A 24,577-nucleotide genomic window follows, 5' to 3' on the forward strand; every position below is an offset into this window, starting at 1 on the left:
TGACATGAATAATATGCGAAAAATAAATCGAGAAGATGCATATTAAAGGGGATGGTTTTGGACATTAAATGATAAGTATATACCCAGTTTACAGATAGATTTATACATTGATAAATTAACGCGGTATAAATATTAAATATATAAAAAAATTAAGCCTTTGTTCCACATTTTTCAAAACTTATCTACATGAAATCATTTTTAAGCCACATTGTCGTCGCTGCAATTTTCTTATTAAATTTCTTCATAATATATCTCTAATTCAATAGCTTAAAATTTAGTCTCATTGCCTAGTAACGTCAAATTTTACTTCCCAATAGGTATTTAATAGCAGAAGCATGTTATACCAATGGATGGTTTAGGCGCGGGTCAAACACAAGCGGCGCGGGCGCGGGCGTGCCATAAGCGCACCTCTTGAATCTGTTTTGCACCACGTCCTTCTTATACATTTTGTATGAAAGAATTTTGGACAGGCGACGAGGCGGCACGCCACGGTTGCGCCGCGGGCGTACCGCAGGCGCGCTTCCCCCATCGCATCCAAATAGAGGTCAATTCACGGTCATACACAATCAAAAACAAATCGGGTGGTAGGAGACGGTAGCCTGTCAGTCAAAAATGTGTTCTCTCTGTGTGGAATTATATAGAGCTGCTATTACATACCCTTCTTCGTTTTGTTTTTAAAGGTGAATAATTGAATTAATCGATGAAATGATTTACACAGGTGATGGCAGTAGGGAAAGTGAAAATGAAGAAGAGCATAATGAAAGTTCCCATGTATTTACAATGTCAGAAATAAAGATAATCCTGATTTTGATTGTGTTTTTTATTTATTTGTAATTGTAATAATATTGTGGAATGATCAGTACTGTAAATACTTTTGAACTGAGATTTTAATGATAAGATTTATATGGTTTAAATGTAAACCTGTGTTTGAAAACCATATTTTATCTATACTAATATTATAAAGAGGAAAGGTTTGTATGTATGTATGTATGTATGTATGTATGTATGGTTTTCACGCATAAACTAGGTACTGGACCGATTTTGATGAAATTTGGCACAGATAATCTTTAGACCCTGAGAAAGAACATAGGCTACCTTTTATTGCGAAATATGTACCACGGGCGAAGCCGGGGCGGACCGCTAGTACAATATAAATTTTGTGTTATTTTAACCTTCTTTTCTTCCATCATTACACCAGTACTACTTTAAAATTACTTTAAAAGTACTATAAAATTTTCCAAGTAAATTCCAACATTTCCAACAAAGATATATTTGCAATCGTGGGGTTATCCTCGCTATTTACTTACAAGGAATTATCAAAACAAAATCGTTACTTTCAAATCTCTTTTAGCACAAAAAACATAATTTTACTAAATTATGCATGAAGAAAATGCATTTAACCACTCTATATAAATATCATTTTCGGACGCCAACAGCGCGCCCGATGCGCGCCGCGCCGCTTGTATATGTCCCGCGCCTAACAGGCAAGCACGCAATCGACTGCGGTTTGCCAAACCACCGTATCTAACGTTTAATTATGCACCGTATTGGATTATAACACGGCTGGTTTTCAATTGATTGGAAATGTAAATGCGTATTTGAAAACGATGTTTGCAAATAGGTATCTAAAATCTTCATTTTCAGTTTTTGTATACCTAGTAATGTGTGGCTCGAATCGGAGATGGAATTCAAAGGGACTGATAAGAATTATTAAGAACTTACCTTCAAATATAAATTATAAAAGAAATGCTTTTCAAATGAGTGGTACTTCAATTCCAATTGTTTCTACAGAACGCAGTAATGGTGTACATATTGGGGTGAAATACGGTTCTCAAAAACACGTTATCCTAAAATCTGCACTGACTCTAAATTTGGGAATGATTAAAGGTACAAATATAGAGCTATTCACAGTTCTATTATAACTTCTTCGTTCTTTTCTTCGATGTTCTTATAAATAATAACTATAGCTTTCCTGCAAAGAAATCAATTCTTTTTGATATAAAAATAAATCTAACAAAACGTAATGCCATAGGCACTTGTATTTATTCACTTAGTTGTGTCAGAAAATTAAAGAGTCTTCAGTTTGGTTCTCGATGAAGACAAAGTATTATTCTCTTTATTCGTTGTACTCGAGTTTTCTCGTAAATAAAAGATCGATAAGTGAGGACGTAAAAGAAACCTTGAATTTCTTCAGATTTTGCAATGTATTGTTAAACAATTTGATCTCAGATCATGTGATATCCACGATCCAGACTTTTGTTAAGTATCCATTTATATATTCGACCTACAGCTTCTAAAAATAAAAAGCATTTTTGTTTGAAAAAAATTTATGGGATAACATTGACCTCGAATTCTGGAACCTTCTGGAAATCTCGATTACCCCTATCAAATACCATAAACGCTTAGGGCTCATTTTACTTAAGGTTTCAGGTTTTTTTTAGATTAAGCAACTTTGTTTTGATTACGTTTCAAATGTCTATACTTAACATTGTTTCTGTATTTAATGTATAAAAACACTAGCTGCTCCGCGCGGTTTCACCCCCGTAGCTCCACTCCTGTTGGTCGTAGCGTGATGATATATAGCCTAAAAGCCTTCCTCGATAAATGAGCTATCTAACACCGAAAGAATTTTTTAAATCGGACCAGTAGTTCCCGAGATTAGCGCGTTCAAACAAACAAACAAACTCTTCAGCTTTATAATATTAGTATAGATATGAGTTGTTTTTCATATCTTTTCCACATACCTAATCAGTCCTTAGACAAGGTAATCATTTGCGTAAAACGCATAAAGATTTTAACGTTTTCATATTCATTTAAAGAACTTCAAGGGCGCAAATCTGCAAAACTGCTGTCATATTCATGTATTTTATAATAAATCTATACTTCTATACTAATATTATAAAGAGGAAAAGTTTGTAAGTATGTATGTATGTATGTATGTATGGTTTTCACGCAAAAACTACTGGACCGATTTCAAAAATTCTTTCACCATTAGAAAGCTGCATCTTTACTGAGCAACATAGGCTATATTGCATTTTCAAAAAAATTAGAGATCCTTACCAAAAATGCAATAATGTAACCCAAGGTGTAAAAAAATCCTCAATAAAACTTCTGTCATCGCGTGCGCTGCGGAATCTATTGAAGATAGAACAAAAAAATGTTCTGCGGTATTATAGAATGGATCAATATCTACAAGAAAGTCCGCGATACCATATGTCCATCTTCAGTAGTTATGTTACTACAACAACTTTTTTACGTTTTCAAAGTAAATAGAAGTGCCGACAGTAATCAAACCATGTTATCCATACACATATATTAATCCTTATCCCATTAAATGATGTTTTATTATAGACTGTTTCAATACCAGCAAAATACTTTTTAAATGAAAAGAATTGGATATTCCATTCAAAAGATATAGCGAATTTTTAAAAGTGTCAATCTACAGAAAATAGTAGGTATACTGTTCGAGCAGGCCGTAGTGCGGGGGGGGGTCACGGAGGAATTCTACCAATATGCGTCTTGACGGAACACAGTGGGGTTTTGGTCGGTAGGAATCCGACATAACCCACGGCCCCTCCCCCGGAGGCCGTGGGTATCTATGAAAGATTTCCCCACTAAAAAAAAAAAAAAGGCCGTAGTGCGGGACGGGGTAAAGGTGATTTTCATGTGATTAAAAATTAAACCTATAGTCCGACCTATAGTAGACTTTTCACTGTAACGATATCGCTATCTATGCGGGTGAAACCGCAGGGCATTGCTAGTCCTTTATAAATAGACTCGACGAGTAAGCAATACCCGTAAAACCGCTAATCAAACTGTATTCCGCTCTATCAGTCTTATATCGATTCGACGGTTGTTTACCGTTCTTATGTACCGTGGTTGATGGTTACGTTTGTTGACATACAGCCAATAACCCTTTGCTTGGGGTTTGCTAAATATTCAGCCAAAACCGATGACGTCACACGACTGTAGAGCTATAGAAATATGATTGTTTTAATAGATCAATATAGCTCCTTAGTTAAATATCAGCTCCTTAGTTTTAAATTCAAAAATCATATTAAATTCAATAATTACTTGTAAAAACAGTATAAATTAGTAATAGTAAACTATCTTATCAACGTACAAGTGTTATTTAATGTGAAATACGTATAATTACGTGACTGAAGCTGCGTTTTGTATAACGTGGATGTCAACGGCAACGGAAATTCAAATTCGAATTTCTTCTTGGATAAACCAGGGGAGTACTAGTTTTAATATATCTTATTTAAAGATACACACAACATTCACATTCATTTAAACTAATAACACTGCTCATATTTTATGAGTAACGTCACAATAAATACATGAGCGCATAGTTATCGTCTCACTTTGCTTGACAAGTTGGAAGCAATTTAGAGGACAAAAACTAATAGCTCCAGACAAAATATACTTCAGTTCTAATACAAAACCTTATCTTATCCATTCACTATCTACTCTTTTCTAATAATTAAACCATATTGAGCCTATCTAACACAAGCAAAATTGTTTTAATTGTATCATATTATTATATACACTTTTTAACATCTATTTCACCTGTTTCAGCAACTAAAATTACAACATGCTGACCCGCAAGGCAGTGGCCAAAGATATGGAAAACAAACTAAAGGCCACACTACAGGATTTAAAGGCTTCACAATCCCTGTGTGAACAACTCTTGCAGGAGAGAGAAGAACATGAGGTAGAAATCCAGCAAATAATAAACAAAAATACTAGTCTGAAGGCCGAGCTAGCTGAACTCCACACTCAATATATGGACAGCCAAAACAAATGCACAGCCCTTCAAGACCTTGTTGACAGCTTCCAACAGTGTTCCAATGACCACGAGAAGGCTCTCAGTCGTATCGTTGAACTGGAATGCAGTTTAATGGAGGTTCAGGAGGATAACTCCAAGCGGCTATGCAATTCATCCAACAGTCTTTTTGGTGAACTGCTTGAATGTGGACAGTTAAGTGGCTTTGAAAACAATAGAAAAATCAAGTTGAATTCACACAACAAATTAAAAAAATTTCTCAAATTAAGTAGGTTTATTAAACGCACTAAATCAGTTATTAGAAATAGGTTTTCATTAAAAAATGTAGCACAATTGCAAAATAAAAATAAAAGCCTTTTGAAAGAGTTAGATAGATATCATAGGGACTTAGAACATTATAAAATGATATATGAAGTAGAAACTACTGAACTTCAGGAGAAAATAGACTCATTAAATGATACATTACATGACCTCAAACAAGAATATTCTGCTGCCCAGTTACAAATTACTGAACACATAAAAGAGGCAGATTACTTAATAAAGTTAAGCAATGAAAATATGGATCGCTTCGAGTCCATGACCAATAACTATGTATGTCAGTGTTCCATAAGTGACAATGAGCAACCGTCGCCCCATAAGCCCATTGACTGCACTGACATACATAGTATTCAACCAATGGCAACAATTTCATCTTGTAAAACAAAACATCTTTCCACGCAGGAAATTATTGTGTTGTCAGATAATATAGGTCAGGGATTTGGCGCTTTGCTTAACAACTTAGGGCATAAAGTAACCAATTTTTGCACTCCTAATAGTTCATTTACATATATCATGAATTCATTAGATAATTTTAGTTTTAATGAAAATAGTATTGTTGTTATATTATACGGAGATAGTTTTAATTTAAAAAAACATGACATTGATATAGGATTTCAAAAAATGTTGAAAATTAGTAGTGAAACAAAATGCAAATTTATGTTGTGTACATTACCATATTTGCCTGGTTTGACACAAAATCAAAATAGATTTATCTATAATATTAACTTAAAATTATATAACTTAACAAATCATCATAGTGATGCATTTATATATTTTGACATAAATTCTTGTACAAAATCTTTTTGTTTGACAAGGAATACAGTGTATCTGCCATCTAGATATAAGAGAGAACTTGCTATGTTAATAGCATATAAAATTATTAACCAGTCTGATACATGTTCAGTAGCAGACCATCGATCTACTATAATTTTATGTAGTAGTAATTATATACATCAACCTAGGTTAAGTGTTAATAGACAAACTAGCCCTAAGCTAGATTTAAACTAGTATGTAAGACAACAGCTAAGCAGCCTTTTTCCATTGTACATCAAAATATTCAAGGCTTGGCTAGCAAATTATTAGAAATAGAATTATTTTTAAATCATAATAGAATTAAAATATTTTGTGTAACAGAACATTGGCTTAAACAATGTCAGTTGTTAATAAATATTGATAATTATAAATTAAAAAGTATATACTTTAGGACAAATGCTATTCATGGAGGTTCTCTTATTTTTGTACACAATAGTTTAAAATGCAAGGAACGAACTGACATTGTTAGCCTTTCTGTAGAACGCACCATTGAACTGTCCTGTGTTGAGCTTGAGCGTTACATTATTGTTTGCGTATACAGACCTCCTTCCAGTGACTATAATTTGTTTGAGACAGTCATGGAAGAAATATTAAAGCGTTTAGGCAGGAGTAAAAAGAAGGTAATAGTATGTGGTGATTTTAATATTGATTTACTTGCACACACACAAACGGCAACACGAATAGTTAATTTGTTTCATTCATTTAATCTGTATAAACTTTTTGATGAACCCACACGAATAACACCTACTTCTGCAACTTGTATTGATAATATATACTGTGATTGCAAATGTTTAGAAAAATATAATCTCAACACGCTAACTTCGGATCACTGTGGCCAGAAAGTAGTTTTTGAATGGGATTGCATACCTACAATTAAAAGAATTAATGTTAGGCCTATAACTAGGAAAGGCATTCATACATTCAGAAATAATATTGATAATAAACTGCCTGACCTGAATGATCAATCCTTTCATAAAAATCCTTGTGAAATGTTTACAAATCTTTTTAAGTTCATTCATAGTGAATATGAAAAAATATTTAAAATTAAATCTTTAACTATTACCAAGGATTTACCATTCAGCCAATGGGCAACTCCTAGTATACACAGATGCAGGAACGTTCTTTACGAGTTATATGGTATGAAACAATATAACAAAGACTTGTCATTTCTTAGTTATGTTAGAAATTATTCAAAAACATTTAAAAAAGTTTGTCTCACTGCCAAGAGTTTGTATGTCAGAGATAAAATACGCAACTCTGACAATAAAGTTAAAACGGTTTGGACAATTATTAATGGTGAATTGGGCAAAAGCCAATCGAATGATAGTACCATAAAACTTGTCAATTCTGGTAGGGTCATTGACAAAAGTGCTGATGTTGCGCTTGCTTTTGAAGATTTCTTTAGTAATATCCCTGCTAGTATAACTAAGAATTTAAATTCGTCTTCAGCGCTTGCAGAGTCTTTATTGAGGGATCATGTTGCTGAGTGTAACAAATTATTTGAATTGCGACACGTGACTGCTGATGAAATTGTTAAAACTTTTAAAACATTAAATTTAAAAAAAACATGTGATCTCTGGGGTATGTCTGTAAATTTAGTAAATAATATCATAGAAAACATTGCCAATCAACTGGCGTTTATATTTAATCAGTGTTGTGACTGTGGTATATTCCCTGATTTACTAAAATTTAGCAAAGTTATTCCTTTATTTAAAAGTGGTGACCAAGAAGACAGTAATAACTATAGGCCAATTTCCATATTACCAACTTTGAGCAAAGTCTTCGAGAAACTAATTTTAAACCAATTAAGTAGTCATTTTGCATCAAATGGTTTACTGCACGCCAAACAGTATGGTTTCACAAAGGGGCGCTCTACCACTGATGCCGGAGTAGCTCTTTTGTCACATATATACAAAGCATGGGAAAATTCAAAGAATGCTTTGGGGATATTCTGTGACCTTTCTAAGGCTTTTGACTGTGTAGAACATTCCACTCTATTACGGAAACTAAATTTTTATGGTATCAAAGGTTTAGCTCAGGATCTCATAGCTTCATATCTTCAGAACAGGGTACAAACCGTTGTCGTTAATGGAGAGAAATCTCGCGGTGCGCCGATTAACATAGGTGTTCCGCAGGGATCTATCTTAGGACCGTTTTTGTTCTTAGTGTATATTAATGACCTACCTTATTATTTGGAGGATATGTGTGAAATAGTACTGTTTGCAGATGACACCTCATTAATTTTTAATGTGGATAGACATGACACAAATGTTGACGAAGTAAACTCTGCTCTTTTACGCATATCCAATTGGTTTAATACTAATAATTTACTATTAAATACAAAAAAAACAAATTGTGTAGAATTTATCCTCCCAAATGTAAAAAAGGTGAAAAGGAATATTATTTTAAACGGGGAGGTATTATACCCTGTGGAATCGACTGTTTTTCTTGGTTTGACATTAGATGAGAAGCTTCAATGGGGGGCCCATGTTACCACCACCGCTGCTAAGCTCAGCTCAGCTGCATATGCAGTTAGAAGAATAAGGCATCTCACCGATGAAGAAACGGCTAGATTGGTTTACTTTAGCTACTTTCATAGCATAATGTCCTATGGAATTCTGCTATGGGGCAGGGCTGCAGATATAGAAACTATATTTATATTACAGAAAAGAGCCATACGCTCTATATATAATTTGCGTGCTCGAGACTCACTAAGAGATCTCTTTAAGAATACTGGTATCCTTACTGTACCGTCGCAGTATATATTTAATAATATTTTATATGTACACAATAACGCTTACTTACACACAAAAGTCGGAGATAGACATTGTTATGACACAAGAAACAGAAATAAAATTGAAATGCCATTTTTCCGGCTAGCTAAAGTTAAAAATTCATTTATGGGTCAAGGTATACGCTTTTACAACAGAATTCCTCATAATATTAAAGAGTTTAGTTGTTCTAAATTTAAAACTTATATAAAAAATGTACTAGTTCAGAGAGCCTATTACAGTATTAAGGAATATATGGACGATAAAAACCCATGGAGGGTTGTCGCGTAAAAACCACAGGACAGTTCTTTGGCATATTATGTTAATATAATTATTATGATGTTACATATGTAATTTGTAAAATTGTAAAACTGATATGATTAAAAAGAGCAACTATGGAGTTTCTTGCCGATTCTTCTCCGTAGATACTGCTTTCCGAATCGGTGGTAAATGTTAAAAATATGTACCTAATGACGTTTCAAAAGTGCTTCTAGAAGAAGTCTAATTGAATAAATAAATGTTTGAGTTTGAGTTTGAGATGATGGAGAATGTAGATGTGAAGAATGATTTGTTATGTTATGGTCTTCTAAGAAATCCTATCTGTTGTACGAATGCCAGTGCCGTTAAGTATACTATAAACTATCTAATGGCTTATAATATAGGGTTTACTCTCCTTTCAAACTGTATATTTGGAATAGCAAAGGACTTAAATCTCTACTAGTTTATGTAAGAGATGTCATCAGATAAAGCAATGTTACTGTCACAAGGGTTTTCCAGGAACACCTTTATAAAAACATGTTTCATAATCTGTTTATGACGAGGTGTAGGTTCGTTTATGACGCGTCGAATTACATGTTGACGGTATTCGCGTCACTAATCTTTTAATGCGTTTTACATACAAATGTAAACGACAAGAAAGTGTTTGTATAAATAAATGTTTGTTGAAGTGAAACTTCTTTAGGCGCGTTGAGAGTAAAATTTCAGAGTCGCGTCATGGCAATACCGTCACGTCATGCAGTAAGGCGACGATTTTGGTATCTTTAAATCTCGTGAAAGAAGTTTCAATTCTGACACGTGTGCTCGGCACACACGCTCTTTTTTAATTCTATTCTCATACAGAAAGAAAATATGTGTAGTGCTGACCGTTTTCAATTTCCAATCAATCTTTAGAAGCTCGATTTGTTGCCTGCCAGTGATGTAGCTGGCCATAAATTCAAACGTCCTTTCGACATGGACATTTGAGAATGTATTTGTAAATTGAACATTTATCAAGATTCTATTGAAATGATATTCCAGTTATAATTAATTCCTAGAATATAGAACACCCACAGTGTTCTAGGAATTCATTTCGTTTCATTTAAGTAAATTATTTCTATTAAGTCGGTCGCCCTTAAACAAAGGTGAAAGTAAACTAAATATAACGATTCAATAAAGCATCAAATATAACGTTACATTTTTTTTTCTATGCGTCTTCAGAATTTGCGTGAAACCGTATGAATCCGTTAGTTAAATGATAATAATCAGACAAATGCGGGTATTTCTCTATAAGTATCCAATATCAACTGACTCGTCTCTTTTGATAAGCATGAGAGAGTTAAATCTCGAGTAAGTGCCATTGATGATAACGATAGTTCTTTTCATATTCATATTTAAAAATATGTATGTAATCTTTGAAATAAAAGATAGGTACCTACATATTAATTATTTTTAAAGTTCTTAAAGATTAAGACAGTTCAGTTAAAACTAGTTTATATTTTACAGTAATTTTGAATAGATGTATTCTTCGCTTGAAAAAAGGCATCCATGCCGTTAATAATATTATTTCTATGAAAACAATTGTAATATTTAAAATTTAAATTTGACAAAATTATTATAGTTGAGTTTTATATAGCTGAGTCGGGAAACAACTCAGGACTGTACACAGTGCTTTCTTTAGAGCAGTTCAGGTGGTAGTTGAAATACGTCAGTAAAATACGTAAAAGCTATGATTTATTAAATCAAAACGGTTTTATCGATATCGACAGTTTAACTTCAATCATAAAAGTTTGTTTAACGCCAATTATTGAACGATTCAGGTTTCAACTTTTATTCGAGCTCATGAGCTCTATTTGTGTTATTTAACTTTCTCTTATTAATTAGTGTTTGCAATTAATATTCGGTCTGTACGTGTGTAAATAAAACATCTACCTAGGATAATTTTACGCATATAGTACCTCAGAAACAACCTCTTTTTTTGTCCCTTACCAATTGGTAAGGGACAATTGTTCAAGCAGCAAGCTCATCTTAGCTACACCTATTTAAATAGCATCTTCACTGAAACATAAAAAAACATTGCATAGGTAACATTTTATCTCATACTAGCGGTCCGCCCCGGCTTCGCCCGTGGTACATATTTCGCAATAAAAGGTAGCCTATGTTCTTTCTCAGGGTCTAAAGATTATCTGTGCTAAATTTCATCAAAATCGGTCCAGTAGTTTATGCGTGAAAACCATACATACATACAAACCTTTCCTCATAATATTAGTATAGAAATACAATTAGTATAGATAACATTAACGTTATAAATATCTGAAATAATATTTGGACACAACCCGACTATCCAATTATAGTCCTTTCCACCTAAGATGATTTCTGTGACACATCGATTTTTGACACGTGTAGAGATGTCTTTACTGAAAACATATCAATTGTTTCCGATAATCGATAATATTTTAAATGGAAATGAAATCGATTTGAATAAAGTACCAAAATTAGTTTTTTCGGCATTTCGCCAACAATTAACTAAGGAAACTTAGCAAACAACAGCAACAAAAAGTCAACAATAACAATTAGTAACAATAACAGAATACCACGTAAAGTATCAATATAAAAATACAACTTGTATACAAGGCTGCACTCGTACTGTGACGATTTACTCGATTGACAAACGATCACAAGATGGGCGCCGATTATATCTTTTCCAACTCTATGATTTTTCAACGATCCATTTCATGTACACGAATTGCGTATTTTGTGTTATTTTATTTTATTTTTCATTATATTAAACTAAACAATACTGTTTTGTATTTATAATCTTAAGATGTTTCATTTTTATATTTTTGGCAATAATGCCGCCATAAAATAAAAATGTTATGCACTAAAATTATTTTGGCGTTTTAAACATAAAATACGTAATTCGGAACACGATGAAGTGTCACAGGAATCATCCTAGGTGAAAAGGACTATAGTTAATCATTTATCTTTAATTATAATCGTATTCCCAAAAGTGGAAAGGTGCACTTTCATTTCATATAGAGTAATATTATAGATAGCAAAAAGTAAATTTAGTAGTGGAAGGATTCACAGTATGGTGCTCACAATTATCGGTTTATTAAACTGAGTTTGATTCTTTTGTAGAAAATATAGCGAAATTATTTTACAAGAAAGCGACGAGATTGAAACTTCATTTAATAACAGCTTCCATGCGGCAAAATATCAAAGTGCTACGCTGTGACATTGAACAAGTATTATAGTATTAAATCTTCGTGCATTTTTTCTTGTAAAACGCCCGATTTATTAAGTAAATATTTATAAAATCCATAAACACACGTGCCCATAAAATCGATTGTCGTTAACCTACTTGATTAGCGAATTGGATCAACTATGGAGCTATAAATTACTGAGCATGTCACTCGTTAATTAATTACTTTTATGAATAATACAGTTCAATAGACCTTACTCGATGTGAATTTTAATAGCATTGGAATTAATAGCTTTTCATATGAATATATTGGTCTTCGCAAATTTTATTGATACACTGAATGAGAAAGATATTAATGTTTTATATATGATCCCTTTAGTACTAACGGTCTGGATATCTTTTGAGCTATTTCGAATCATATTTGATCCGACTTTCCCATCTATAAAAAGACTGCGTGGGGTGGGAATTTTATCATAGAGATAAACGCAATTTATTTTCTTACCTAGTACCTACTCAAGTTTATTTAAAGATAATTCTAACTCACACAAGAAAAGGGTTTTGATTTCTAACATGATGCTTTTTATCGTTATTATTAGTATTGTGTTTATGTTGTTATAATCAATGCATCCAAGATGTCGTAAGCTGTTAGCAATCAATATATCACTGCAAATATATAGCTCGTAAACAATATATATTTGGATGTAACATTATTTATAGTAATAGTTCTAAACTTGGCAGTGCTTATACTCCCCGTCGCGTTTGTCGGCAACATAGTAGATATTGCTTTGTACATGCGACCTCAGATAATAAATACTAGATGGATCAATTGAAGGCATTAGACTAGATTTGTGTAAATAAGTACCTATGCATATGTTTGTATTGGTTTAATAGCATTGATTCTAAACGTGATTTTACTAACAGTGTACAATACCATGAAAATATTGTTTCATTACAATAATTGTGCTAAAGAATGGGTTGTATCTCCACCATTGAGAACTCGGTGCGCTATTACATCATGTAAGATTTTGTATTGCATTTACAATAATATAAATGTTTCCCAACTGTAATTATATTTTAATACGGAGCATTTATTAAAATCTCCCTGAATCATAACTAAGTGCTTTGCGCCTACACTTGACACGGTGGCCTTATCTAGTTCTGTTGAGTTCTGCGTTACGGACGCACCGTGAAACAGTTTATGTAATAATTCAAGTGCACTACGTCATAATCTTTCTCTTCACTTTTTAGTGAGCACGTTTGTAAATAGGGTTTGTTTAATTATCGACGTATTCAATGTTAGTAATGTTACAAAGTATTAGGCATGTCCAGACACAATCTTAATACTATTATAAAGGCGAAAGTTTGTATGGATGTATGGATATTTGTTACTCTTTCACGTAAAAACTACTGAACCGATTACAATGAAATTTAGCACACATATAGAGGGTAACTTGGATTAACATATAGGATAGTTTTTATCCCGGAAATCACACGGGAACGGGAACTATGCGGGTTTTCTTTTGCAAACGCCGGCGAAGCCGCGGGCGGAAATCTAGTTTATTTAATAGTTTCATTTTGTAGTTCTTTCAACCGATTTCAAAGTAAGAGAAGGTGCTCAATTTGACTGTATTTTTTTAAACATTTTGTTTGTTCAAAGTTGGAATAAATTGATTTCTATTTAAGATATGCATTATGCATACAAATGTTCATTGTTGTCGTGTTTAAGAAATGAGTAACTATAGAATTGTATCTTGTCTCTATGTAGATACATTATATTTTGTTAAACAACTCAGTTAAAAAAAAAATATTTGAGTTAATTATTGCAAGATATAGGTACCAACAAGTACCTATTCAAAATATAATACGATAATTAAGTACGATTCTTGAAAGCTGTTATAAAAAGTTATAAAACCGTTGTAAAATGTTTTCCATTACGACTTTAATCTCAATTAATGAACTCAGCAACTACTGTAAAGTTAGGCCTCAGGGTATTATTAAAATTTAATTACGTTTAGTTCTTTGAGAGACTATAATAGCAAGAATTTTCTAGATGAAGAGTCGTTATTTGTGAAATTTGTTACTTGTGCGTTCTAGAAAGTGAAAGGTTGATTGTAGAAATTATAAGGTTACTCTAATAAAGATAATTTACTTAAATTTTCTTATTGAAGTGAAGAATTGAAGTTCTTTAGCCGTGTTGAGTGGAAAATTTCAAGTTCGCTTCATGGCAATACCATCACATCATGGAGTAAGGCGACGATATTGGTATCTTTGAATCTTGCCAGAGAAGTTTCACTTCTAAGTTCTAACGCACATTACATTTTTGTATTACTCATTACATTATTCAAAATTATTCGATTTCTATATTTTTACACTTATTCATAACAATTTAATAACAACGTAACAAATCCCTTCATAATGAGTTCATAACAATAAAACGGGAGAAAATATTCATGTTTCTCGAAAAATACGTTCAGTATGAATAAAGCAATCTATTTTCGGCTAGAGACCAATTATGGCGGTCGGCAATGGAAAGTCTTTTAGTATTCAAGTGGTGTACACGCATAGAGGTCGTAATATTTTGTTATGTTGTATCATGTATGAATATTTAGATTTATCAACAACTAGCGGGCCGCCCCGGCTTCGCCCGTGGTACATATTTACGTTTTCTCTACATAAGAACCAGCCTCGTAATTCAAGGAATATAATAAAAAAAGAATTATCGAAATCGGTTCAGCCGTTTTCGAGTTATGCGCTTACCAACACATTTTGCGATTCATTTTTATATATAAAGAAAGAAGAAGAGAAGAAGAAGAAGATTAAATATATGGCACTTGAGTCTCTTTACATTTGTAAGAAAAACGAGTGCTTATACAAAAAAAACAGACGAGATAATGCCTGCATAAATTGTATGCCAATCTAGACATAAGCAGACCAAAAAATGAAATAACCTGTTCTAACTCAATAAATGTTACTGCTATATCAGTCAATAGATACACATGTTTTTTTGTTTTATTTGAAACTAGAGGTCCGCCCCGGCTTCGCCCGTGGTACATATTTCGCAATATAAAGTAGCCTATGTCCTTTCTCGGATATCAAAATATCTCCATACCAAATTTCATGCAAATTGGTTCAGTAGTTTAGGCGCGATTGAGTAACAGACAGACAGAGTTACTTTCGCATTTATAATATTAGTATGGATTATTATTACATACATATATTGTACTAATAAAAATATCTCTCTCCTGGCAGTTATTCAAGTTTCGCACAATTTGTGAATCTCTGTGAAATAATATGATTTTCTGCTCTCGACATTTAAGAGTTCGCTCTTATCGTTCGTGCCGTTTGTAATTTCTCATTATAAGACATGCTCAAATAAATTGAGACGCGACATTTTAAAAAATACAACAAACACATTTTTATAAAGATATCATGTAGACGTAATAAGAGTACAAAAACCTAACAACCTTGACATTATTATTTCGTGTTTATTTTTCAGTTTATACGTAACATAGCATCTCAATTATACTTGGTTTTGCAGGTAACAAAGAATGGAACCCATGGAATTAAAGTGACAACTATGTCAGTGGCAAGGCACCAATAGGCATGGATACGTTGCACGTTAGCCATGGTCACAGCAAGGGGTCGAGCAGGAGCCAGTCGCCGTCCACCGCGGAGCTGTCCAGGGACCCGGCGGTCACGGACGACGCCGTGATACGGTCGCGGGTGCAGTCGCCCACCGTGCATCATGTCAGCGTGAGTATCTGTGACGTCACAGCGGATAATAACACGGTTAAGTTGCAAGTCAAACTATAGGAACAATTGGCAAGTCGTGGATAAATTGCAAGTCAAAAAAAATTCAAACCTTGTATCCTATTCTTCTTTATTTATAACTAGCGGTCCGCCCCGGCTTCGCCCGTGGTACATGTTTACGTTTTCTCTACATAAGAACCATCCTCGTACTTCAAGGAATATAATAAAAAAAGAATTTTCGAAATCGGTTGAGCCGTTCTCGAGTTATGCGCTTACCAACACATTTTGCGATTCATTTTTATATATAAGAGAAGATATATAATATTATTTATAATATATAATATATAGATAATTATGGAAACTATTATTGATATTAAAATTCAGGCGGTTATAACGGCTTTGGGTAATGCGAGTGACTACAGTGACCGTAAACCGTGGATATACCACAAGTCAATTGTGATCATATCAAAAGTTGAAAATAATTACATATTAATCCTGTGAATTGATGACGATTATTCATTCAGTTATGGTTATGGTCCGGGAGCCAGCAGCAGATTTTATGACCAAGTTCCTCTCAAGCGGTAATTAGTAAAATGCATCAAAGTATAGTATTATGAAGCCTCGTGAACGTCAGCTGGAGCTCGGTTGGGGGGAAGAGCGGTTGTAGCCTCCCGTATCAGCTGACGGTTTTTCCACCAAGATACAGCCAGCTGACATATATATTTATCCACAGTTACATATAAGCTATCATCAGGTAAATTTTTGTTTGAGAGGAAATAACGGAAAATAAATTTTTCTTTAAATTTAACTTTCATGTTCGAGACACCAGCTGACGTATAATACACCATGTTGTAACCAGCTGACTATTTTTTTTCGTTGAGATATTGGGTTAGCTACAATTTGACAAATTTTTAGCTGAGAGGAAATGAATGAATGAATGTATTTTTTTCCTATGTGCGTGGGAGGCTACAACCGCTCACCCCCCCAACCGAGCGCCAGCTGACGTTCACGAGGCTTTATAATACTATACTCTCATGCGTCTGACGAATTATCTCTTGAGAGGAAATAATGAACCAAATTTGCACCTGGCTCCCTAACCATTACAAACGTCAGCTATTAGCATAGTAAGAAGTCAAGCGCAAGGTAGCAATGTCAGTATGAGTAATAACAATTATGTTGGTACTCGTAAGAATGGACAAGTTGCACGTTCAAGATAAATTGAGATAACGAGCCAGTCAGTACTTTATACGCATCATATAAAATATATTGTATATTTTAAGTTTTTTTATATAAATAAACAAGTTCAAAGTCCAGAAGCGAGAGACGACCCAAAAACGCATGTCAAATCAATAGTTTAGTAGTACAATGGTGAATGGTTTATTTACGAAATTTTATCTGCCATTCAACTAAATGTATTATCTTATCACACGCAACCGAAAAGCTGTTCTCAATGTTTTGTGTCTGAACAATCATTAGATCAACATGAACCGAACTTTGTAGTTTAAAAAGAAAATATAGCTTTTAATTTTAGTTTCTCAAATGTATACATCGGAATGTATAGTGTTGGAATCTTTGGTTATGTGGTACATTTTGCTAATTAAGTGTAACGATGGTGTGTGTTCGTTGCAGGATACGTCACGGCACGGCGAGCCTCGGTCGCACCACGTCAAGTCGCACTCCAGGGATCTTGGCAATAGTCCTCTGTCCGCGAATACTACGGGCAATTCGTCTAGAGAGTAAGTGATTAATGTTATATACTATATAGAGATGTTTGGTATTATTTTATGCGAAGGTAATAAAGAGCTTAGGAGGTACAATGCTATGAGCTTTCGGCAACGGATCGTTTTAATTATCAACCAATGGTTTCCAAACTACAGGCCTATACTATGGCCGAAGTCCATTCAGTAAAAAACTTATTGCTCTAAGATCTCTCTTTATCTAGTCACATTTAAATAAAAAATATCACCCTTTTTATATTAAAACGATTGATTTAACCCTTGTCTTATTATGTATAATACTATTTTATATTGTGTATAGTACTCACTTTAAAAGCAATATTATAAAATATAAATGTACCTAGTATTTCATATACGAATATAAATATAAAATATCTATAAATAAATCTTTGATTAAAAACTAAAACCATATTTTGTATACCCACGGCTACTAAATTTGAAATAGTTGTTGTCATATTTGAAACAGCACAAAGTAAATTGCATAGTTTGTTTCCATGAGTTAAATATCAGGCGGATACATGACCCCTTGACTTTTACTGCTATTTCGGAGCACTTTAGCCTCGTATAGTTTTAATTGGAGACTCGAAAACTTTAGGAAATTGAATCCTAACTAATATAACCTTTGGTATGTGAATGCCAAATGCAGATTTGTGAGTTTGGTCCTTTAGTTTTGTTTGTTGCTTGGAATTGTATTTGTTTTAGGTGGTTGAGTTTGATTTTAGGTAGTGTTTAACTTGTAAGGATTTGTAATGTAAGGTTGATAATGGCCTGTAAAGATGAAATGGTGCAAGATCTTTGCTATCGCCCATTTGGTGACAATATAGTAGAAAGTATTTTTAACCTTACATTACCTATACCTTTAATGTAATTAAAAAAGTCAAATTAAACTATGCCAAATAAAAGCTTCATTAAAGATAGAAGTTTTGTGTGCGACTTAATTAGCGAGCTTTTTTGTTCGTTTTAATATAAATTGCTTCATTGCGAAGACATCTTTGAAGAAAGCGTTTATTCAACAAAATTTCTTTCTAAATACGTTAATATACTAATAAATGCTCATGAAACATTTCAGTTTAGAAGACTCGCCGCAAAAGAAGGCCATTGCGAACGTTTTAGGCGGCGACTACGTCACAGCCGTGTACAGTCCTAACGTGTCCTATGGGCTGTCTGCGGACGAATACGGGTCTCCGGCTTATAGAGGTGAGATATTATGGGCCTGTTCAGTGCGACGCGGATGACCTACGCGGACGTCCGCGACGGACGGTCAAATGTATGAAACCTTACAGCGCGTTCAGAGCGACGCGGAGCTATCCGCGTCGCGGAGAGCTATCCGCGCGCTCGAAATCGCTCCGCGCCGCTCCTCCGCGCCGCGGATGTCCGCGGGCGGACGGTGCCTGGTTCTAATGTATTTGTTCAGTGCTCGGCGGACAACAGTCACGCGGAGCGGATGTAAAGTACTGTCGTTGTCATGGCGGCTGCGTCAAATGTGCAAACCGAGAGGCCCGATTCAGTGCGACGCGGACCGTCCGCACGCGGACTAGGTTTTGCGTCCGTCGCGGATGATTTTGTCGTTCAGTGCGATGCGGATCGGGATCGACTGTAACCCTCTCGGTTTGCACATTTGACGCAGCCGCCATGACAACGACAGTACTTTACATCCGCTCCGCGTGACTGTTGTCCGCCGAGCACTGAACAAATACATTAGAACCAGGCACCGTCCGCCCGCGGACATCCGCGGCGCGGAGGAGCGGCGCGGAGCGATTTCGTCCGCGCGCGGATAGCTCTCCGCGATGCGGACAGCTCCGCGTCGCTCTGAACGCGCTGTAAGGTTTCATACATTTTACCGTCCGTCGCGGACGTCCGCGTAGGTCATCCGCGTCGCACTGAACAAGGCCAGAGGGTTACAGTCGATCCCGATCCGCATCGCACTGAACGATAAAATCATCCGCGACGGACGCAAAACCTAGTCCGCGTGCGGACGGTCCGCGTCGCACTGAATCGGGCCTAAATGATTAGGTTTATTTTTAAAATGATTGCCACACACACATACACACACAGAGAGAGATTATAGATTATAGACTTTTTAGTTTTTAACGAATTATTTATCGGTGATTTATTTAGCTTGCAATATAATTATTGTGTGTATTTAAAAGCGATAAGGTCGCCCTTAGTACTTTATCTCTTCTCTCTTACTGTGTATTTACATATAATACGTTAAAATAATTTTCAGGAAACAAAATACTTAAATATTTTTTTCCTAGATATCAAAATTCATTTCAAGGCTTCCAATGTTTTAAAAAATGTAGTACATTTTCTCTGCGTTTACACATTCTCACGGGAAATTCCGAGTGTTCCAAGTAATTAACATCGGACTGAGTCAAGTTTAAAGTAAAATAATTACAAGTTTTAGAGGTTTGCTTCTGTTTTTTAAGCATAAAAATAAATATCATATCCTTCTTGCTATAGAAAGATAGAGTTGCATATTCGGTTATTAAATAAAAAGATCAGTATTTTACCTGACCTTAACTTAAATCAAAATTTTATATTTGATTCTTTGGCCATAATATTTCTTTCATACCATATTATGATAATAGTTCTATCAGAGTTCCGATCTATAGAAATAAAAGGACCATCAATGTATAAGTAATGCGATATCATTACTTCTAATAAATAAATTCTACCGTATAAGAGCATATTAATATTTATGACTTATACAATTTTAATGATAACGTGTTATAATCGACGGTCATATAAATTATTCATTTAAAAACATGATGCGTACCGTATATGGTCCATACTTGGTATACTTTTTAATAATTATTTAAATGTGTATGCCGATTCGGAATATTGATTCAATTATATGGTTTGAATAAATGTTTATATTACCTGTGTATTTTTCCTTAATTTTTATGCAACTGAGCAACTGTGTAGCGTATTTTTTTCCATACAGTTAAATGGAAACATAGCATGTGAGGAGGACACGGAGATGATTTTTATTTTTTTGACTAAGGTTTATGTCATTTCAGGTCAAGATGGAGACTACTTAAATCAAGGATGTGAGTAATATTTATACTTATAACAACTACGAGTATATTTTCTCTTGATTATAGAATGTCCGTACCACCAGTTATAGGTAATCTTCTTTTTAATTGCTCACAATTTTGTTTGTTTCAAGATCGATTAAGTATTGTTTAGAGACATATCTTGCAAAACCTATGAACACTTCTATTTTCTATGAGGATATTTAATAAAAAAATCACCCTAAAAATAATAATTATAATCTATAATATAATTTTTAGCGGAAGACAGCGAAGGCAGCGGTAACGTGACGTCAGCGAAAGCGCTCGCCGCGATCGCGCATCTCAACAGCAAGATCGAACGGACCAAGGACTTGATACGGCTCGAACAGACTATACGGGATGGTGAGGGGTTATACATATATGTACATAATATATTAATTATATAGAGGTTTGTTTGTTTGTTTGGTAGGTTGGTTAAACGCGCTAGTCTTAGAAGCTACTGTTTGAATTGACATATCCGTTATCGAGTAATGCTATAGGCAATTATATAGAATCATACAAAAATATAATATGTGCATTAGGAGTAGTAATGTGAATTGCAAAAGTGAGAAAATATATACCTTCTTGTGCAGAAGAAGTTGTATGGGTCCGCTGGTTAGTTATAAACGTGTCTCATTTGTTATATCTTTCCGATCTTTTGAATAGGTTCTTGTAATGACCAGCACTAGATCAAGATAGAACAAGAAGAAAATGAAAAAGTTATTAACATTTTTCTTCTAATATCGTGAAACCTTCTTATAAATTTTAAAACCAATTTCAGACAACGTGAACGAATACCTCAAGCTAGCTGCAAACGCCGACAAGCAGCAGTTGCAGCGAATCAAAGCAGTCTTCGAGAAGAAAAACCAGAAAAGCGCACTATGTATAGTACAGCTGCAGAAGAAACTGGAGGGATACAATAAGAGAATTAAGAATTGGGAGGTAATATATCCGCATATTTTTAAGTAATTAATGCAAGCAAAAGAGATAAACATAATATTTTAACGTGTTAAGTAATTTTAATCTACGAAGTAATAAACTTGGTGTTAACAATAATTTAGTTGAAATGATACACATTTGTTAAGTAAACTTATACCTAACTTTTTCATCTATCTCTAGAATGTATAAACGGTATTCTGTGTTGTATTACGTTAATTTGATACTTTTGAAGTAAATATTTAAACATAAATTATTATTGTTTGTGTTTTAGCAACATGGCACAAGCGGACAGACGCACAGACAACCGCGGGAGGTGTTACGGGATATGGGACAAGGTCTAAAGTAGGTATTGAATGCTATATAATACATAGTTATGTCTAATAAAATTATTATAAGTCGATATTTTAATGTGTACCTATTTAGTATCGTATTTCGTTTTGATTTTGTTTTTGTTAATGTTACGCAATAAAGCAGAGTAATGTGTTGTGGGTTAATTATGTTCAAAGTGTCAATCATTGAATTAAAAAGAGCCATCGTGAAACACGATAAAAGCGAGTTGAATTTTAAAAAAGTATACCAAATATATTTGTATTATATTAACATCTCTATCCCTCTTCTATCAACGGTATTTATTTATTTAATATTTATAATGTTTTCTACTTATATATAATATATTTTTTAATTAATGAATGTTTACCATGTTTTTGCTGTCGTTTACTTAATTCTTATGTTACTTGTAACAAAGGACGGATGAATGTCTCCTATAACACAGGTTTTTTCCCAGCATAGGAGACATTGTTCAAAATGTCACAATAAATGTGTCACATATAGTTATAATATTGTTAGTTGTTTGTTGTGTTGTAACCATGTTTAATTGCAAATAAATGGTTTTTTTTTATTCATGATCCGATGACAATAATATAAACTATGTTTATTGGTACAGGAACGTGGGCGGCAACATCCGCGACGGCATCACGGGTCTCGGCGGCAGCGTGATGGCGGCGCCGCGCGAGTTCGCGCACCTGTTCTCGCGCTCCAACCGCTTCGGATCCGCGGACAATATTGCGCATCTCGCCGGTGCGTGACGATACATATTATACTCGGATTTTTAATTAGACAAAGTAAACTGACAGCAGCTAATGTCACTTTGTTAAATAATGTTGCCATATTTAAAGTAATAGTGAGGAATTCAGTTCTCATTCAATCAGATGAATGAACAATGAGTGTGAATAGTTCATCGTTTCAAACTATAAAATAACATTATTTCTAATTATAATATATAAAGCTATATAAGATATAAGTTACTAGTAGAATGTAATTATAATCATTTTTTTATTTTTATTGTTACGCTGTTTACATTATTGTTTTTGTAATTTTTTCGTTAATTGTAACTGATTACGTTGTGTTTGTTGTGTTTATTTGATGTTATATTGTTACACACTAAATAATATTCACTAGACGATCGATTCAATTTCATTCATTCAAGATTTTCAATCATTCACTTTGTGACAACGCTATTTTTATTTCATCAAAACCTGACAACACAGTAAACGTCAGTTTACTTTGTCTAATTAAAAATCCGAGTATAGTTTCACTTACTTTTCATTTTAAACTGAAACTTCTTTAGGCGCGTTGAAAGTTTGCCTATCAGGTTGGTGGTTGTTCAATGAAAGGCAATTAGACGAATAATATATATTTATAATATATAAATATGACGTGACGTGAGTACAGCTAGGTTGGATAGCGACTGGCCACTGTATACCACATTAAGATTCGCAGATCGGTTTCGAATCCTAATATGGACAGTCGATTTTGTAGACACAAAGTATATAAATATTATATTGGTAGGCACAAAAGTATAATTTCGGGATCATAACAATACCGCCACGTAATGGAGTAAGGCGACGATTTTGGTATCTCTGCGTCTTAACAAAGAAGTTTCACTTCTGATATAATCTTCGTCTGTTCCGAGCATGTACCCGGCACACACGATCTTTTTTATGTAAGTAAATCTTTTGCCTCCGGCTGTGGAGTTTATAATTGGCGCAGTCGGTAGGATCTTCAAAAACGTGACATACATCTATCTATCGATCATCCATCATCGATCCACAAAATATGGAAAAAAAAGCACGAATTTACTAATATAAAAATGTTTAATTCTACACAATAGGTCCTGCACGATAGACGTGCTAATAATTTATAATATATTATTACCTTTAGTAATTGAAACACTTAAATAACATAGCGCTAAGGAATGCGCCAGCCTCGGCGATAGACGTTCCCGTGCGGACCGTCGACTCAGCTTTGTACTAAGGTTCCGTTATGGTATACGCACGTACGAACAAACAAATACATCAGAGAAAAGCATAAACACAAGCGCGTGTATACAAACACATGGACGAATCCATGTACCCCATATACACTGATATATTTATTTAATTTATTTCAATGAATACATTTTCGTGTATATGAAGTGAGATGAAACAAATAGAAGAGAAACTCACTCAAGCACGTGCTCTTACCTCTTTACGCGTGCACGTAAAGAGAGAGAGATATACATACACACATCCAACTCATATTATAAATGCGAAAGTTTGTAAGAATACATGCATGTAGGATTGTGTCTCTTACGCGCAACAAGTGAACGGATTTTGATGACATTTTGAAAGGAACCCTCTTATTGCAAGTTAAAATATAGATATTATTCAAAATATTCATGACCCGCTTCGAAACAAAATATTATAATTTTACTCTTTTTATTCATTGTCTATTTGTGTGATAAAATTGGTGTAAAATTTTAAACGTGTAAGGTGTTTGAACTTTTTTTATCAACTATTACTACCATTTAAAAATAAACAACTTTTAAACGCTCTCGTAAGCTTGCTAGACAAACATACAAAAAGCAGAAAATTTGCTTGCCTTTCACGCTCAGCTTTTAAATATTA

General features: G+C 34.1%; 1 protein-coding gene and 1 pseudogene across 2 annotated transcripts in view; both read left to right on the top strand.

Moving 5' to 3' along the window:
- The window catches only part of LOC149477694 (uncharacterized), a 67,956-nt pseudogene that overhangs the window by 28,498 nt on the left and 14,881 nt on the right, over positions 1 to 24,577 (top strand). Inside the window, exons 2-9 of the transcript XR_016317546.1 lie at positions 15,690 to 15,904; positions 17,531 to 17,637; positions 18,707 to 18,834; positions 20,661 to 20,690; positions 20,934 to 21,056; positions 21,475 to 21,635; positions 21,904 to 21,974; positions 22,576 to 22,709. The product of XR_016317546.1 is annotated as an uncharacterized LOC149477694 (transcript). The remainder of the gene's footprint in view (positions 1 to 15,689; positions 15,905 to 17,530; positions 17,638 to 18,706; positions 18,835 to 20,660; positions 20,691 to 20,933; positions 21,057 to 21,474; positions 21,636 to 21,903; positions 21,975 to 22,575; positions 22,710 to 24,577) is intronic.
- LOC149477695 (uncharacterized) lies at positions 4,031 to 9,222 on the top strand. The gene has a single exon (XM_089710454.1). It carries the CDS (start codon positions 4,598 to 4,600, stop codon positions 6,113 to 6,115), a length of 1,518 nt encoding a protein of 505 aa, XP_089566580.1. The 5' UTR covers positions 4,031 to 4,597; the 3' UTR covers positions 6,116 to 9,222.

This window comes from Colias philodice, chromosome 24 (genome assembly GCF_061535455.1).
Source record: "Colias philodice isolate Cphi_HAF_F1 chromosome 24, ilColPhil1 Martin Lab GWU primary, whole genome shotgun sequence".
NCBI lineage: Eukaryota > Metazoa > Arthropoda > Insecta > Lepidoptera > Pieridae > Colias > Colias philodice.

Bases quoted from the DNA above. Each gene is read 5' to 3' on its own strand.
- LOC149477695 (XM_089710454.1), top strand. From the start codon at position 4,598: ATGCTGACCCGCAAGGCAGTGGCCAAAGATATGGAAAACAAACTAAAG.